General features: G+C 39.0%; 1 protein-coding gene across 1 annotated transcript in view; it reads right to left on the bottom strand.

Annotated features, from left to right (window-relative positions):
- Nucleotides 1-10973, bottom strand: part of MRPS35 (mitochondrial ribosomal protein S35) — a 61437-nt gene extending 50464 nt beyond the window's left edge. Inside the window, exons 1-4 of the mRNA XM_049882714.1 lie at nucleotides 10807-10973; nucleotides 6585-6637; nucleotides 5283-5450; nucleotides 4069-4129 (exon numbers count right to left, since the gene is read on the bottom strand). Of these exons, the coding sequence (XP_049738671.1) occupies nucleotides 4069-4129; nucleotides 5283-5450; nucleotides 6585-6637; nucleotides 10807-10918 (394 nt within the window). The 5' untranslated portion in view covers nucleotides 10919-10973. The remainder of the gene's footprint in view (nucleotides 1-4068; nucleotides 4130-5282; nucleotides 5451-6584; nucleotides 6638-10806) is intronic.
- Between the last annotated feature and the right edge of the window lie 3881 nt (nucleotides 10974-14854).

The raw sequence follows: 14854 nt of genomic DNA, 5'->3' as shown, positions 1-14854 counted from the left end.
AGCTCCTCTAGGTGATGATCTAAGGGACAGTGAAAGGTACTTTGCTAATTATATTCCCCTGAGCTAAAAATTTTCTTACACTATATTTAGCTCCGATTTAGGTTTTAAAATCAGAGTCAGTAAAATGTCATTTTGAGTTAGAGACTCTCTGAGATCTGGAACTAAATACATGTTAGCAAATTAAGTATAGCTAATACCATTCCCTAAACATTCTGTTTAAGAGATCAGTACTCAGTCACTTTGATGGGAAAGGAATACCTTTGCAATAAAGAACATTTTGACATTTAAAATGAACAGAGCAAGATTACTGAGGTTGAATTTCATTCCCATCATGGACTAATTCCAATATCTTGCACTGTAAGATGCATCACAGCCAAAAGAGAGACTAATTTGGGGAATTTTATAAGCTTTTGGGTCATATCAAATCTTTTTTGTTTGTTTAAACTTTGGATAAGTCATTTCAATCACCAAAGGATAATTATAGTTTTCAAATTAAATTACCTAATTATATGTCTCAAAAAACACAGGCGGTTAGAAAGTACATAATAGGCTGCCATTGGTCTTTATTCATCTGATAGGTAGAGCAACAGACTAGACTTTGGAAGACCTCAGTTTTTATTTAATTTCTGCCACTGATTATTAAAGATATGGTAAATTTCTGAACTTTCCTGTGCTTCGGATTTTCCATCTGTAAGTTAAGATATAAAATCTGAACTGACCTACTTTGAAAAGAAAATTGAGAAGAAATATGTGAAAAGCCTTTTAGTTATTTGGAAGATAAAATCTAAATCAAAAAGCTGACACAAGTGTAAAGATAAAATTTTAAAAAGTTTAAAACACACACTTAAATATTGTAAAATACAATGCTATTCTTGTGAATGCGTATGAAAGCCTTTCATTTCAAAATTAGAGAGTATTTTAGAAATATTTCATAAAGGCAACCAGTTTCTAGATTGGGTACACGTTTTAAGAAAATGTTTAAAAAGTAGAATTACGCAACAATGAAGAACAACGATGAATCTGTGAAGTATCTCATAACATGGATGAATCTGGAGAGCATTACGCTGAGTGAAATAAGTCAACCACAACAGGACAAATAGTGTATGAGACCACTACTGTAAAAACTCATGCAAAGGTTTACATACAAAAAGAAACAATCTTTGGTGGTTATGAGGGAGGGGAGTGGTAGGGATGGAAAAACACTTAATAGACAAAAAGCAAGTAGTAACTTTGGTGAAAGGTAAGACAGTACACAATCCTGGGAAGCCAGCACAACCTATGCGAGGCAGAGCCATGGTAGCTCCATAGACACATCGAAAGCCCCCGAGGGACTGAATTGCTGGGCTGAGTGCTGTGGGGACCATGATCTCAGGGAACATCTAGTTCAACTGGCATAACATAGTTTATAAAGAATATGTTCTACATTCTACTCTGGTGAGTAGCGCCTGGGGTCTTAAAAGCCCGTGAGCAGCCATCTAGGATATTCCACCGGTCTCACCCCTTCGGGAGCAAAGAAGAATGAAGAAAACTAAACGTACAAGGAAAGCAAACAAAAAAAAAAACCAAACCCAGTGCTGTGGAGTCGATTCCGACTCTTAGCAACCCTGTAAGACAGAGTAGAACCACCCCATACAGTTTCCAAGGAACGCCAGGCAGATTCGAACTGCTGACCCTTTGGTTCGCAGCCACAGCACTTAACCACTATGCCACCAGGGTTTCCATACAAGGGAAAGAATAGTCCAAAGGACTAATGGACCACATCTACCACGGCTTCCACTAGTCTGAGTCCAGTAAAACTAGATGGTGCCCAGCTACCACCACTGACTGCTCTGACAGGGATCACGATACAGGGTCCTGGACAGAGCTGGAGAAAAATGTAGAACAAAATTCTAACACAAAAACAAAGACCAGACTTGCTGGCCTGACAGAGTCTGGAGAAACCCTGAGAGTATGGCCCCTGAACACCCTTCCAGCTCAGTAATGAGGTCACTCCTGAGATTTACTCCTCAGCCAGATTGAGCAGGCCCATAGAACAAAACCAGACTAAAGGGGCACATTAGCCCAGGGGCAGGAACTGGAAGGTAGGAGGAAACAGGAAAGCTGGTAATAGGGAAGCCAGGATTGAGAAGGGGAAGTGTCGACAAGTCGTGGGGCTGTTAACCAATGTCATAGAACAATCGTGTGTACTAACTGATGAGAAACTAGTTTGTTCTGTAAACCTTCATCTAAAGTACCATGAAAAAAGAGTAGAAAAATGGAATTTATCACAGTATAATGTATTGATTAACTGGTTTTACAAAAGGCCAAAAATTGATATATGATTTGTCCAAATAAACCAAAACCAAACCAAACCTCTTGCCATCAAGTTGATTCCAACTCAAAGCGACCCTACAGGCCAGAGCAGAACTGCCCCAGAGAGCTTCCAAGGAATGCCTAGTGGATTTGAACTGCTGACCTTTTGGTTTGCAGCTGCAGCTATTAACTACTATACCACTAGTGTTTCCTTTGTCCAAATAGGGTACAAAAATTCATTTGGACATAACCAAACACCTCACGTGATTGGTTTACTGGGTTTGAAGACTTGGGACCACAGTCTCATGGGACAACTCAGTCAATTGGCATAACACAGTTTATAAAGGTGATGTTTTACATCCTAGTTTAGTGAGCAGTGCCTGAGGTCTTAAAAGTTTGCAAGCGGCCATCTAAGATACAACTATTGTTCTCTATTTGTTTAGAACAAAATGAAGGAAACCAGAGACCCAAAGAAGACACTAGTCCACAGGACTAACAGCCCACACAAATCACGCCCCCATCTACCCTGAGACCAGAAGAACTAGATGGTGCCTGGCTACCACTACTGACCAGTCTGACCGAAAATACAACAGAAGGTCCTGGATAGAAAGGGAGAAAAATGTAAAACAAAACTCAAATTCCTGAAGAAGGCCAGACTTACTGGACTGACAAAGACTAGAGAAACTCTGAGCCAGTGCCCTAAATACCCTTTGAACTTAGAACTGAAGCCATTCCCGGTGGTCACCTTTCATCTGAATAATATACCCACTGCCATCAAGTCAATTTCAACTCACAGTGACCCTACTGGACAGAGTAGAACCACCCCGTAGAGTTTCCAAGGAGCGCCTAGTGAATCTGAACTGCCAGCCTCTTGGCTAGCAGCCATAGCTCTTAACCACTATACCACCCGGGTTTCCATCCGAATAATAAACTGGCTTATAAAATAAACAATAATCCCGTTGCCTTTGAGTCAATTCCAACTCACAGTTACCCTAAAGGACACAGCAGAACTTCCCCATGGGGTTTCCAAGGAGCGGCTGGTCGGTTTAAACTGTCAACCTTTTGGTGAGCAGTCGAGCTCTTAATGACTGTGCTACCAGGGCTCCAAAATAAACAATATCCCCCGTGAATACTGTTCTGCCTTAAGTAATCAACTATATGATACCAAATAGTCAATATTTACCCTAAAACAGAGATGAAACACTAAGGAGGGGCAGGGAAGCTACATTAATGAAAACAGAACAAAAAGAATGAAAATAATGAGAATGTTGACGCACTGTAAAAAATGTAACCAATTCCACAGAACAAGTCCTAGAAAAATTGTTAAACGGGAACCTAATTTGCTATGTAAACTTTCACCTAAAATATTAAAAGTAAAAAAAATTCATTTGGAGTGGTGGTCACTGTTACTCCAATTCCAGGTACAATCAATCATACTGATTTGTATCTGCTGGAAAAACTCTACGAATATGTTCTTTCATCTTTTTATGTATGTGTTTTCTAAAAATCATCAGTAAATTCCCAAATTACCTGTGAAGAAGGATTATAATTTGGTTCTATTTATTACAGCACCTTGTACAGTGGTCTGCAAAAACATTTTGCAGATTTAACATCTAACAATTCACTGAATACAACTTAAAAATTCTTCTTAAAAAAAAAAATCAACAATGACTCAGAACATAAGGCTGAGAGACTTATAGCAGTATATCAGAAATGACATTCTTGATTTTACATTCAAAGTCAATATTAAGTTTATATAGGAAAGCAACCACTTACCTTTAAGAGCTTCACAGTGTTTTTTAATTGCTACAGGCGTCAAATGAAGAAAATTGGGGATCTAAATAGAGTAATTTAAAGGATAAATTAACCAAATATCTTAAAAACATGAAAAAGATAATTTTCTCATAGAAGTAAATCATAGGTCCAACAAGCACTGTAGTAAATAAAATTTGATAGCTTTTTACAAAATACTGTATGTCACAGATGCTGTGTATTTAAGATATAAGTTCCTTGAAATATAAATTAAGTACTCTGTACCTTATGACAAAAATAATGTTGGAAAAATAAACGTCACTTCATAGTATTCTTCCTGGTATTAGAGCTACAGGTATACACGTGTGTTCCCCTTATAAAACTGAAAGCACCTAAGGATATAGTTTATTATTTAATCATCTCCAGATCCCTGGAATATACAGCATGGTGGTATATTTCTACTTTGTACTTAATAAACATTTTATGATTTAAATGAAGTTAATAAGAAGTTGGGAATTCATTTATGATAGAATATTAAGAGGCTACCTAAGCATTCACAGGGTGAATGAAAATTTAAGAAAGGTCAGAGATTTGATTAATGCAAATAATCAGCATTTACTAACACATGTCTTAAGCATCTAAATAGATAATTTAATGTAAAGAGACTCATTTGGAAAGAAAATTTTACTTCAAGAAATGAAGAAGTTAAAGCTGATAGACTATAACAATAATATTAAATAATAGTCTACCTTTCTGGAAAGTAAGAACATCTCTTTTAAAAGTGGAACCCTCATGTAAACATGTCATAGGTGAACAGTTCTGTATGTTTCAAAGAAGTCCTTTAAGTCCTGTTTAGACATGTCAAGAACAATTTATTTACAATGTTTTAGATCAATTAAAAGATATAATCTTGTCTCCAAAAAAAGTAGAACCCTCAATTTCCAATTCTCAATCCAAACTAGGCTATTTCACTTTTCTCAGGTCAACTAGACAAATAAAATAAATATAGAAAAGATACATTAGAAAAGAAAAAGCAAAAAGGAAAGTAATCGGGCCAATTAATTACCTTCTTAAATGCCTAGGAGGTTCTTTTAGTCAAAATCAAAACACAACATTCATTACACGGAAAAAAAGTTAAAATACAATAAGCTGGTATATACTGAACCTTGAAGTATAATGGGGGAAGGGGGCGTCAACAGTATTTAAGTCTTAGCCAATGAACTAGCAACTTATCTTACCTTTAGAAGCTCTAGATTTCCCTCCTTTGGCATGGGCACTCCCCTTTTTACTGGATAACCCATTCGAACAGGAAGAGGTACTGCAGATGGTTTAAATGGTGCTGCAACAGGGTAAACACTAGGCCAATCTTGGTCAACAGCCATTTTCTCTGTTCTAGGAGGTAGTGACTAAGGAACATAAAGCAGTTTAATATTTTAAATATGAGGATGTTCTTTAATTATAAAATTTAAAAAGCTGCAATTAAGAGAAAATATAAGCAGAGATGCAAGCTACATAAAAGCTGGCCTCCACAGAGCTGCTGTTTAAATGAAAAATAAATAAAAAACAAGCCTACCTAAATCTTTGCATTGTTTATTCAAACCCTCTAGCAAGGATCCTCTTTAATATCATATTTCTTTCCCTAAAATCTTTTCTATTTTATTTAATTAGGCTTTAGGAAACTTTTTATATTTTGTTTATGTAGGGGTAAGGTACCAATATATTTTGAAATAATTTTTGTTTAATTTCTCTGATCGAATTCAATACATGAGGTGACACTGAGACCTTGGAAATAAGGAATAATGAAAATAAAAGATGAGTTAAACTAACTGAATAAATACATAAAAAATTACATACTATCTCCTATGCCCAGAGAATAGCTATTTGAAGCTTAGTTAATCTCATTAACATGTGTTTAAAAGGGAAAAAAAAAGCTGTATTAGGTAGAAGGGGATGGCCAACATACAAAAGTAGGGCTTAAAGAAGCAACTTCAGCAATGCCCATCCAAGCACCATCAAAGACAGTGTAGCATGTGTCCTGCAGGCAGGACAATACGCCTGTGATGATGACGGCTTTAGACTATGGTTAATTTGGTACCATTAACTTCTAACTAATATGCCTTTGCACTGACTCCCTGATCACCAAGTGACCTTACGATCTGGATTCCCATTTACAGGGTGACACTTAAATGGTGAGACTCATGCATACATTCCAGGCTGCATGACTGTTATACATATCATTAAAAATAATTCTATATTCTTGCTTACATATCTGTTTCCTAGGAGTATGTGAGTCTATTTCTCAAGGATGATCTATTTTCTAGGTGCTGATCGGTTGAAGACTAGACCCTGCCAGACTGTGGAAGTCACCAAGTAAATGTCACGTGAGGCATATATACTCATCCTGAGTATATATGCCTCACGTCAGAGCTTCAGAAACTATTAAGATAGTATACGGTAAACCAAAAAAAAAAAAAACCAAACCCAGTGCCGTCGAGTCGATTCTGACTCATAGCGACCCTATAGTACAACATACTGTTTACCTTTCTTCTCACCAGCCTTTCACTTCTGGATGTTTCAATGTTTTCTCTTGCATCTATAAGACAAAACAATAGCTATAGAGAATTTTATAATGTAAACATCAATCATGATCCCATAATTCTAGCAAAATTTAAGGTATTCAGTAACATAAAAATGAAACAATAATGAAATTTTTGTAAGCTTCTGGGCTAAAATCATCTTAATAAAAACAAAAAGTCAGAAATAGTTAAGAAAATCCCAGTTATTTGCTTATAAAGTTTACTGTGATTGCTGATATTGTGAACTCATCACCTAAAGAAATATTTGCATAATATTAAGGTTCATAGTAAAATACAACTCACTAAAATATCTAGTTAGGTACAACTACTTTGAATTTTTAAAGATATTTTGTTTGAAATGTTCTGATTATAAATATACTTGTTTATATTTGGATTTTTCTATTCTTTATAAACCACCCTCAAAAGACAACTCCTCAGTTTTTCCTTTTCTGTTATATATTAGAACTGCCAGTGCAACAATAACACCAATAACAAAAATCACAGCCAATCCTAATAAAAAACATGACTGTAAAAGGAGGTAGATTATTTACATACATACATTTTAAAATATTACCTTATACCTCTCTAAATGTTTTGCTATACTGAAACAATCACAATTCTATTTATTGATTGTTTCCACATGCCAGACCCTTTGCCAAATGCTTTCCATCATCCCATTTAATCTTATTCCTCACAAAACGTAAGCACTAGTATTATCCTTATTTTACAGGTCAGTGAAGTGAAGCTCAGAGAGGTTAAGTGACTCTCCTAAAGTTAAGTGCTAGCATGCAGGGGTACTAACAGAACCCAAGGTTTTTTGATTCTCGAGCTTGTGCTTTTAAACACTGCCCTATATACTGTTTTCAATGGAAAATGCATTATTCCAATGTCAGGGTTAGTGCAAAAACATTAGTATCGAGGACTTTTGCTTGCAGCCATGGTGCAAGAACAGGGATCAGGTTTATACTCTGTCATGGATTGAACTGTGTCCCTGAGAAATATGTGTGTCAATTTAGCTAGGCCTAAATTCCCAGGATTGTATGATTGTCCACCATTTTGTCATCTGATGTGATTTTCCTGTCTGTTGTAAATCCTGTCTCTTAATGATGCTGATGGGATGGGAGTAGTGACAGTTATGTTAATGAGGCTGGACTCAATCTACAGGATTGGATTGTGTCTTGAGCCAATCTCTTTTGAGATATGGGAGAGGCAAACAGAGAGACAGGGGGACCTCATACCACCAAGAAAGAAACACTAGAAGTGTAGCATGTCCTTTGGACCCAGGCTCCCTGCTCTGAGAAGCTCCTCGACTGGGGAAGAGTGATGACAAGGACCTTCTGTCATAGCTAACGGAGAAGAGAAAATGTTCCCCTGGAGTTGATGGCCTGAATTTGGACTTACAGCCTACTAAACTGGTAGAAAATTAATTTCTCTTTGTTGAAGCCATCCACTTGTAATACTTCTGTTGTGGCAGCACTAGATCACTAAGACAGCCTCCAACCTGAAATAGCTGAAAAAATGGACAAAATATACGATATCGATGGTTTTCAGACACTGGACATAGGTGGCACAGGATACTGATCTCTGAGAGAAGAGAAATGAGCAAGGTGAGCCCAACGTCCAACAATTGACCCAGCTAGCTTCTTGGAGAGAATTTCCAGGCCTTGGAGCACTCAAACGGAGCCCAGCAATCTCCTTCAGTTAAGGAGACAGATTTGAGAATTTGGAGAGGCTTGCAGTGCAGAGTATCAGAAAGGAGAGAGCTGCACAGAAAGACAGCAATCTTCAGAAGGTTATGCTTGGGTCTTCAGCTGAGTAATGGTCAGTACACGCATGAGAAGAAACTATCTGAATCAGGATGATAACGCCCTAAAAGGAACATGTGGAACAATCATTGAAGCTCATAAATACACAGATAGCTGCTGTCAGGTCAACTCCAACTCAAATTTTTAAAAAGACCTAATCTGAATTTGTAGAAATAAAAACTACAATGTCTGAAAATGAAAACCACAGTAGATACCATTTAAGATGGATTAAACAATGCAGAAGTGATCTTAAAAATGCAGTAGTAGGAACTAGCAAAATAAAACATAAAAATAAAATGCGAGTTGTGGAATAACTTGAACCAGCCTAACAGAACAGATGGACAATTGCAATATAGTAAGGAAAGGAGAGGCAAAAAAAAAAAAAACTGAAGAAATAATAACTGAAATTTTCCCAAATTTGATGATACTATAAACCCACAGATCTAAGACACAATGAACCTCAAACAAATGAAACATAAAGAGAACTATGCCAAGGCACAGAATAATCAAGCTGCTCAAAAGCAGTTGGAGAAAAAAATATATCATGGTACAGAGGAACAAAAATAAGGATGACAGCCGACTTCACACCAAAAACAATGAAATTGATGAGAAGTCACAACTTAAAAGTATGAAAAAACACACAAACAAAAAACTCTGTTAACCTAGGAATCCATATTCAGCAAAACTATCTTTCAAGATTGAGGTGTCCTTCATTCAATAACTGGTGCTTTGGTGGCACAGTGGTTAATTACTCGGCTGCTAATAGAAAGGTCAGTGGTTTGAACCCACCAACCACTCTGCAGGAGAAAGATGTAGCGGTCATTTCCATAAAAGATTACAGCCTTGGAAAACCCTATGGGGCAAGTTCTACTCTGTCCTATAAGGTTACTATGAGTTGGAACTGACTTGACGGCAATGGGTTTGGGTTTTTTTGTTTCGTTTTCACTCAGTAGAGATTATAAGATTGCTTGGAGGAGTCTAGTGAAAATGACAGATTTGTAAACAGAGAAGTGCCTTGTAGTGTGAGAGGTGCTGTAAACCTCTGATTTTTTTTCAGACAAAAGCTGCAAAAATTCATCTCCAGCAGACCTACACCACAAGAAATATGAAAGTGCACTTGCAGTTCCCTATGTAACAATGTTCTTCCCCCCAGATATTTGCGTGGCTCTGGGATTTGCTCAAAAGCCACCTCCTGAGAGAGGTCTTTCCTGATTACCCTCGTATCTTACCCTACAGTCACTACTTCCCTGATCCATCCATCTCAATACCCTGTTTTTCCTTCATAGCACTGATCTCTACCTGACATTTTACTTAGTCATCTACTTGTTTATAATCCGATTTCCCCAAAAGAATGTAAATCCCACGAGGCCAGGGACCTTCCTGTATCCCCAGTGTCTACAACACTGCCTAACACATAGGAATTCAGCAAGTATTTGTAGAATAAATGAATGAATAACAGGCAAGTGTTAAAACTATGAAGAGCCGCGTATGACACATTAAGGAATTTAATTTATAATTTACCTCAAAGCAATAGGAAATCTTTAATACGTTTTGAACAAGAAAGAGGCAGGAAAAGATCTGCTTTTCAAAACACTTCAATGTAGGTGAGCAAGAGTGGAAGGGGGACCAATAAGGAAAACTATTGTAGAAGCAAGAGATGGTGGCCTAGAGTGGGCTGTTAGTATGAAGACAGTAGGCCACAGACACTATAGAAAGCAGCACAGATAGGACTTAGTCAATCACTGGACGTGACCCCTCCTAGTTGAACCTTTCTTGACTCTTGTCGATTTCTCCTCAATGCTCCCCTATCACTCTATTCGCTCTTGTGTTACAACACTGCGTAATACTTCCCTGTTTAGAAAAATGTCTTTTCCAGGCATCCCGATAATCTCTGTTGTATGAAGGTCATCTCAATAATGCCTGTTGAAGGTCACCCCATTTGGAACCCGAACTAGACCTGGAATCTGATCTACAGCTCGTTCTAGAATACCTGTATCCTTCTCTTAACGTTGGGGAAATACAGCGGTTCAACACTGCCCCACAAATATGACCAAGCATCAGTAACTATTAAGAGACCCCGTGCCATTGGCGGTGGGAGGGAGCACCAGAAAGCGCAGGCCACGGGGTAGGGTGGGCGGAAGCTCGCGGCACCAGCACAGGACTCAGAGCAGAAACCGCCAGGTAGGAACCGGGTAGCATACACACAGAGGATAAACCCAAACCCGCGACTTCCACACTAGTCTGACAGGCAACAGGCGGGCAGAGAATGTACGGGCCTCCCCTGGGCGGCACTGGCCCTGCCACGGCGGCGGCCATCATGGGTTCGGTAATGCGTCCTCTCACCTACCCCAAAGCCCGGAAGCGACGCGGCAAACACTTACACGGGCTTGATTTCGGCGTTCGAGTGGCCGGAGACACGGCGGTAGAGAAGGCACGCAGGGTCCTGACCCCCAGCTGCAGGGCCGGCCGAGCCGGGAGCCCGGCGGCCGCCATAGCTGCGAGGACGGCAAGCCGGAGGAGACAAGCGTGCTCCCGCGTCAGAGGGGCGGCCCGAGGCCGCTTCTGCGCAGGCTCGCCCGGTCTTGCCACGCCTCCAGGATGGGGAAACCGGGAAGTTGGAGCTATGAATTGAGGGTCTGAGCCAGATGTTCGAAGAGAAACTAACCAGAAAAACAGAAAATGGTAATGAAAAGGAAACAAAAAGATTAAAAAAAAAACAAAGTTCGAAGCAATCAGGTCAAAGACAGTTTCAAATAAAGACCACAAAGGGATGAGGGAAATTGCGGCAAACAGAAGGTGTGGGCCGGGTGAGGACCTAAAATGACCCAAGAATCAGGCAGTTTACCCTAGAATCCAAGGAGTCCCTGGATGGGGCTAACCGTGACTCCAGTACTAACTAAAAGGTTGGCGGTTTGAACCCATCCAGGGCTGCCTGGGAAGACAGGCCTGGTGATTTGCTTCTGAAGTTACAGCCATGAAAACCCTATGCTGTAGTTCTACTCTGCACACATGAGGTTGCCATGAGTCAGGCCCTAATCTAATCACTAGTGTCTTTAAGGCAAATCCGTAGCCCTTGAGTGGATGCTGATTTATAGCGACCCTATAGGTGCCTTAAAAGGAGAGGGAAATCTGGACAAGAGACACAGACGAGAAAGAACACCATGCGACCACGGAAGCAGAGATTGGAGTGATGCACCTACAAGCCAAAGAATGCCAAGAATTGCCAGGCATGTGCCATAAGAGCTAGGACAGAGGCATGGAACAGATCGCCCTTATTGCCTTCAGGAGGAACCAACCCGGCGGACACCATGATTTCGGACTTCTAGCCTTCAGAACCATGAGACAATAAATTTGTTTTAAGCAAATCAGTTTATGGTACTCTGTTTTGACAGCCCTATGAAACTATATAGGAGCCCTGGTAACAAAGTGGTTAACACCTTGACTGCTTTCCAAAAAGTCGGCAGTTCGAATCCACCAGCTACTCCTTGGAAATCCTACGGGGCAGTTCTACTCTATCATATAGAGTTGCTATGAGTCAGAATCCACTCAGTGCCAAGAGTTTTTTTTTTTTGGTATGAAACTAATAAAACCATTTATTTAAAGAGTAATCTTAAGCAAGTATTGACATACAGTTAGCACTGTGTGTGCCTTTAACTGTTATCAGTTATTCAGCTAGCTAGATTATACATCAGATTAGAATTACAAAAAGTAAGAGCTCATCAAAAAAAACTTGCCGTCGAGTCAATTAGGACTCATAGTGAGCCTTCAGCAGTCCAGCTCTTAACCACTGTGCTACCTAGGGCTCCCAGAACTCATCAAGACCTAGATAATGTTCATCATTTAATGAGCTTTTATTTTCTACCCTGGGATGGATCAACATACAGTCCTTAATAAAATTATTCTCTATTTTAAGATTAAAAGCATGGCCTTTTTAGTCACGGATGTGGGGTTTGAGTCCAGATTTGCTTCTTTGTGATCTTGGGCAAGTCTACCTAACCTGTTTGAGCTTCAGTTCCATGGAATATACATGAGTTACTAAGAATCACATAGTTTTTCAATTGGAAAGGATCTGAGAGGTGCAATAACTCACTCATAATAAAAATCTTTTCTTCAGCCTTCATGACAAAATGATCCAACATACAAGAAGGGCTGGCTTCATGGACATGCAACTTAGAAGGGCCCTGTGCTTAGCTGAATGGTCTACTGGCGCCATCTTGAAATTTTTAATAATTTTTTTAATAAGAGGCCTCACATTTTCATTTTGTAGTGGGCCCCACAAATTATGTAGCCAGTGCTATGTAGAACAATTTTAAATGTTAAGGTTTTTTTACAATGGGTTTTTACTATATCTAAAACCTGGATTAATTGAATGACTTTCTGTCAGAGAACTACTTTTAATGAAAATTAACTTCGTTATAAAAAGTGGGTGAATTATAGTATGTACGTACAAGTATGGTGAACAGACAATATTCAAATATCTAGGTGTAAGAATGGATCTTGCAAACTTAAATGTCTGTCAAACCTATTGATTAATATACATACAATAACCAGTTGCCTTCGAATTGATTCCAACTCATGGCAACCTCATATGTGTCAGAGTAGAACTATGCTCCATAGGCTTTTCAATGACTGATATTTTGGAAGTAGATCACCAGGCCTTTCTTCTGAGGTACCTCTGGGTGGACTCCAAGCTCCAGTCTTTCTGTTAGCAGCCAAGTGTGTTAACCATTTGTACCACTCAGTGACTCCATACATACAATATAGGGTACCATTTAGAACTATGAATCTCAGTCCTGTTTGAAAATTAGAATCCCTTCAGAAGATTTTTTTAAAACACTGCCCTTGGGGCTTCCCTTCTGAGATTCCAATCAATTGGTCTAGAGTGTATCGGGGGCATTTCTTTCTTAAAGCTACCCAAGTGAATCTAATATGCAGGTAAGATTGAGAACTGGTGATGTCAGCTTTAAAAAGGATGAAGTGGATATAAACCTATTAGCATGGAAAGATAGCCACAAAATGCTTAGTTTTTTAAAAAAGCAGGTTATAAAACATTTATGGATCATATGATCCCATTTGTATAAAATATTTTCATACTCGATCTGTGTTCTGGAATGACAAACAGCAAACTGGAAGTAGTAGTCATGGGGTGGAAGTGTGTCTACTGAAGACTTCACTTTCTCTACTTCTCTACTTGAATTATTACATCAAGAATGCAGATTTTAAAACAAGCAAGAATGAAAAAAATGTGGTATATTTAAAATCAGCAAAAGCATCACATTTTTCTCTTTATATATATATATTTTTTTATTGTAGGTGAAGGTTTACAGAACAAACTAGCTTCTCATTAAACAGCACACATATTATTTTATGACATTGGTTAACAACCCCACAACATGTCAACACTTTCCCTTTTGACCTTGGGTTCCCTATTACCTGCTTTCTTGTCCCCTCCTGCCTTCTAGTCCTTGCCCCTGGGCTGGGTGCCCCTTTAGTCTCATGTTGTTTTATGGGCCTGTCTAATCTTTGGCTGATGGGTGAACCTCAGGAGTGACTCCATTACTGAGCTAAAAGGGTGTCTGGGCGCCATACTCTCAGGGTTTCTCCAGCTTCTGTCAGGCCAGTAAGCCTGGTCTTTTTTTGTTTGTTAGAATTTTGTTTTACATTTTTCTCTAGCTCTGTCTGGGAACCTCTACTGTGATCTGTGTCAGAATAGTCAGTGCTGGTAGCCGGGCGCCATCTAGTTGTACTGGACTCAGTCTGGTGGAAGCTGTGATAGTTGTGGATATTTTTATTTTTTATTAAAAAAAACTTTAGTGAGCCTTTAATTGGTAGCTTCCACATATTTATAATGTGAATGCTTATAATTTATACAAGATTCTCATAAATTTTGGTAAATTGTTTAATTAAACACCTTACATTTCACTACATAAAATATTTTCACAAGTTTTGTCCCCCTTGAATTAGCTGAAGTCATTTGCATTTTACAGATAAGAAAATATAGTTAAGCCATTTGACTCTGCTCTTCTGAGCTGAATTGAGACTCAAATCCACATCTGATTTCAAATTGAATGCTCTTTTTATTGTACTACACAACCATCAAACGAGCCCTGGTGGGTCAATGGTTAAGCACTCAGCTGCTAACCGAAAGGTTGGCAGTTAGAACCCACCCAGCAGCTCCAGAGGAGAAAAGACCTGGCGATCTGCTCTCGTACAGATTACAGCCCAGAAAACTCTATGGGGTAGTTCTACTCTGTCCTATAGGGTCACTATGAGTCAGAATCAGCTTGACAGCACACAACATCAACAACGCACTACATACCTTCTTAGTAGCTTACACTACAACGAATTTCTGCAGACAGGGGTCACTGTACACTGAGGAAAACATTTATTGCTTTAACAACTTCAAGAGATGCCTCCTCAGTGGGATGC

This window comes from Elephas maximus, chromosome 4, assembly GCF_024166365.1.
Source record: "Elephas maximus indicus isolate mEleMax1 chromosome 4, mEleMax1 primary haplotype, whole genome shotgun sequence".
In the NCBI taxonomy this organism is placed as follows: Eukaryota; Metazoa; Chordata; class Mammalia; order Proboscidea; family Elephantidae; genus Elephas; species Elephas maximus.
This window is presented reverse-complemented; position numbering and strand designations above follow the sequence as displayed.